Source organism: Tupaia chinensis, unplaced genomic scaffold, assembly GCF_000334495.1.
Source record: "Tupaia chinensis unplaced genomic scaffold, TupChi_1.0 Scaffold000602_1, whole genome shotgun sequence".
NCBI lineage: Eukaryota > Metazoa > Chordata > Mammalia > Scandentia > Tupaiidae > Tupaia > Tupaia belangeri.
Genome location: NW_006160120.1, coordinates 455,963 through 458,836, shown reverse-complemented (window position 1 = coordinate 458,836; position 2,874 = coordinate 455,963). Strand labels below are relative to the sequence as shown.

The 2,874-nt window shown below is 57.4% G+C and overlaps 1 protein-coding gene across 1 annotated transcript in view; it reads left to right on the top strand.

The window, feature by feature from the left end:
• Positions 1 to 292: 292 nt before the first annotated feature.
• The window catches only part of CDH22 (cadherin 22), an 84,612-nt gene continuing 82,030 nt past the window's right edge, over positions 293 to 2,874 (top strand). The window contains exon 1 of the mRNA XM_027775748.1: positions 293 to 933. Within this exon, the coding sequence (XP_027631549.1) occupies positions 679 to 933 (255 nt within the window). The 5' untranslated portion in view covers positions 293 to 678. The remainder of the gene's footprint in view (positions 934 to 2,874) is intronic.

The following is a 2,874-nucleotide window of genomic DNA, read 5'->3' as shown; positions in this document are numbered from 1 at the left end:
GCTGGCGTAGGGCGGGTGAAGGCCCATGGAGAGTGAGGGGCCGTGAGAGGGGCAGAGGGTTGCAGAGAGGGGAGACGAGACTGGAACTGGAAGGAAGGGGGTGTGGAAGAGAAGGGCAGCCTATTACACTCTGGACTCAGGTGGGGGGCCACCATGTGTCACCGTTCTGTCTGTCCCCCTGGACAGGGTCAGGGGCAGGACTGGTGTTGAATTAGTGTCCGGAGGATCAAAGATTCATCCTGCCCTCCCCAACATAGAACCCCTCTGCTATTTTCTTGTTTCTTGCAGGCCCTTGATGGATCAGGACGGCCCCTAGTCCTGCAAGGATCGCTGGGCCCAGCCCGCACGTCTCTGAGCAGAGACCATGACGCACAGCCGACTCCGGAGCGGTAGAGGCGCTGCTTGCTGATCCGGACCCAGCGCGCCAAAGGGGGCGCGGGCGAGGACCCTGGGGGCCGTCCATGCCCCGGGGGCCGCCGCGCCCCCTTCCCCTCCAGCCCAGCAACCCCGCGGCTGGCGCTGGCGGCGTTCAGGGCCCGGATGCCCCGTCCGGGGCGGCGCCCAGGCGGCCACGCCGAGGCCACCATGTGACGGCACCCTTTCTGTCGTGCTACCGAGCGGCGGCGCTCTGGTGCCTCTTGTCCATGCTCCTGAGCTCTGGCCCTGCGCAGGCCAAGCATGAGGCCGCGGCCCGACGGTAGGGGGCTCCGGGCAGGAGCCGCGCTGTCCTCTGCGCTGCTGCTACTATTGCTGCTGCCACCGCCGCCGCTGCTGGGGCGCCTGTGGGCAGCCGGCACGCCCGCGCCGCCGTCGGAACCCCGCGCTGCGCAGGATGGCGCGCAGGGCGTGGGCCGAGTGAAGCGCGGCTGGGTGTGGAACCAGTTCTTCGTGGTGGAGGAGTACACGGGCACGGAGCCGCTGTACGTGGGCAAGGTAACGTTAGGGCCGCACCAGCTGTTCAGCCCCCAGGGCCCTAGGGACACCCACTGGCAGATGCAAGAAACTCTAGTTCCCCTGCTCCTCTACTTCCTGTCCCCGAACCTCCAGCTGTCCCCTGGCCAGAGGCAGACAGCTGGGTCATGAACCCCACTTCCCACTCCATCCAGCCTTTCTCATCTCCTTTCTGCATCTTAGTCCTCGCTGCTGGGCACGGGTGGAATTTAGACACAATCTTGCAAAGCTTGCTGACCCCCACTGGAAATACTTGCTGTCAGGCTCAGATTCCATCCCACTGACTGTAAGATCTGGCTCCTCCTCCAGCCTCATCTCTCCACACTGTCTCCGCCACCTGCCCTGTGCCCTCCCATGCCCATGCCCTTCTGCAAGTTCCCCTGCCCCGCATGCTCGTCCCTTTGCCTAGGCTGTGTCCTGCCCTTGAATCGCTCCTCCCTGCTCCTTCTGCTGACTCCCTTGTACCTCACTACAGGTCTCTGCTCCAATGCCGCTTCCTCGGAGCGGCCTTTCCTGCCCGCTGCAGGCTAGAACAGATCCCCTGTGAGGTACCCTCGGGTTCCTGCATCTTCCTCCGTACTTTAATTATGCATGTGTTTGTTTGATTATGCAATTAATGTGTGTCTTTCCTATTAAACCGTGTTTGCTTTGCTCACCACGAAATCCCCAGTGCCTAGCACGGACAGTGCACAGTTCATTAAATGAACGAATGAATGAATGAAAGCTACTTCCTGCACTCTGAGTAAAATGGGGGTTAATCTGGCTGAAGTTCTGTGCTTGGAGTACAACGAGCTGAGAACTTTGATGCATCCCTTGGGTCTCTGAACCCTTCCTGGGACTCAGTTGTGATGCGGAAGTGGTTTCTGCTATCTGGGGCTCTCCAGAATGGCAGAAACACCCTGGGACACACAAAGCTTCATAAGTGAGCACTTGACACTGAGTGGACACTCATGAAATGGTATCTGTTGGCTAGATTCATGGAGGAGGAAACACCCAAACTGGATTTTGATGTATGAGTAGGAGTTCATTGGGCTGATGGGGAAGAAGGTATAGCCTATACACAGACTCAGAGGGCTGAAAAAACCTGGCTTATTCAGAGACTTGTCAGGAATTGTTGAGGTGGAAGGTAATTCGAGGACGTGAAAGTGGGCTGGTGATCAGGGCCCATTCTCCGGATTCGGTTAAGGCTGATCAGCTTTCCAGGAAATTTTGGTTGCAGCAGGGGTGGGAGGAGGCCAACTCCAGCACTTCCTGTGTGCGTAAGTGAGTCTGAGGATTGGGAAGCTGAGCAGTGTAGAAATTCAGGGATCAGGGTCCTCGACAAGGAGAGAGGTGTAAGTGTAAACCTTTGGGTTTGCCTTGCAGGTAAAGCAGATTTTCTCTGGTCTAGACACAATAATCCCTGGCCCTTGGCTTCATCCCCTCCATAGCTGTGGTGCTATTGAGCTCCACAACCGAGCAAAGCAAGGGTTTGACAGCTAGGGCACAGAAAGGTTCGGGCCTGGCGCAGGATCACCCATGAATTTAGTAGCCAAGCCTGGACTGCCGAGTCCCAGTAGGGTCTCCGAGATGGGCCACAGGGCTGGTAGGATGGGGGGAGAAGTAGGAGAGGAGGGCCCTGTGCTTGCTATGTACGAAGTCGCCAAGACTGCAGGGTCTGGGACAGACTCACCCAAGTTCGAGACCTGCTTCTACCAACCCCGTCACATGGGGCCTTGAACAAGTCACTTGCCGTCCTGAGATTGGGTCTTTTTGTGTGTGAAAATGGAGCTGAGAGCCCACTTGCTGAGGTTGCCGAGGATTAAAAACGAAAACTGAGCTTGTGAAGTTGTCAGCCTGCAGCTTGTTTGTTGTTTCTTAATGATTCCACACAGAGTATTTAGCCTTTAAACGACAGGGTAGAAATCATCGCTCCCTCTCATG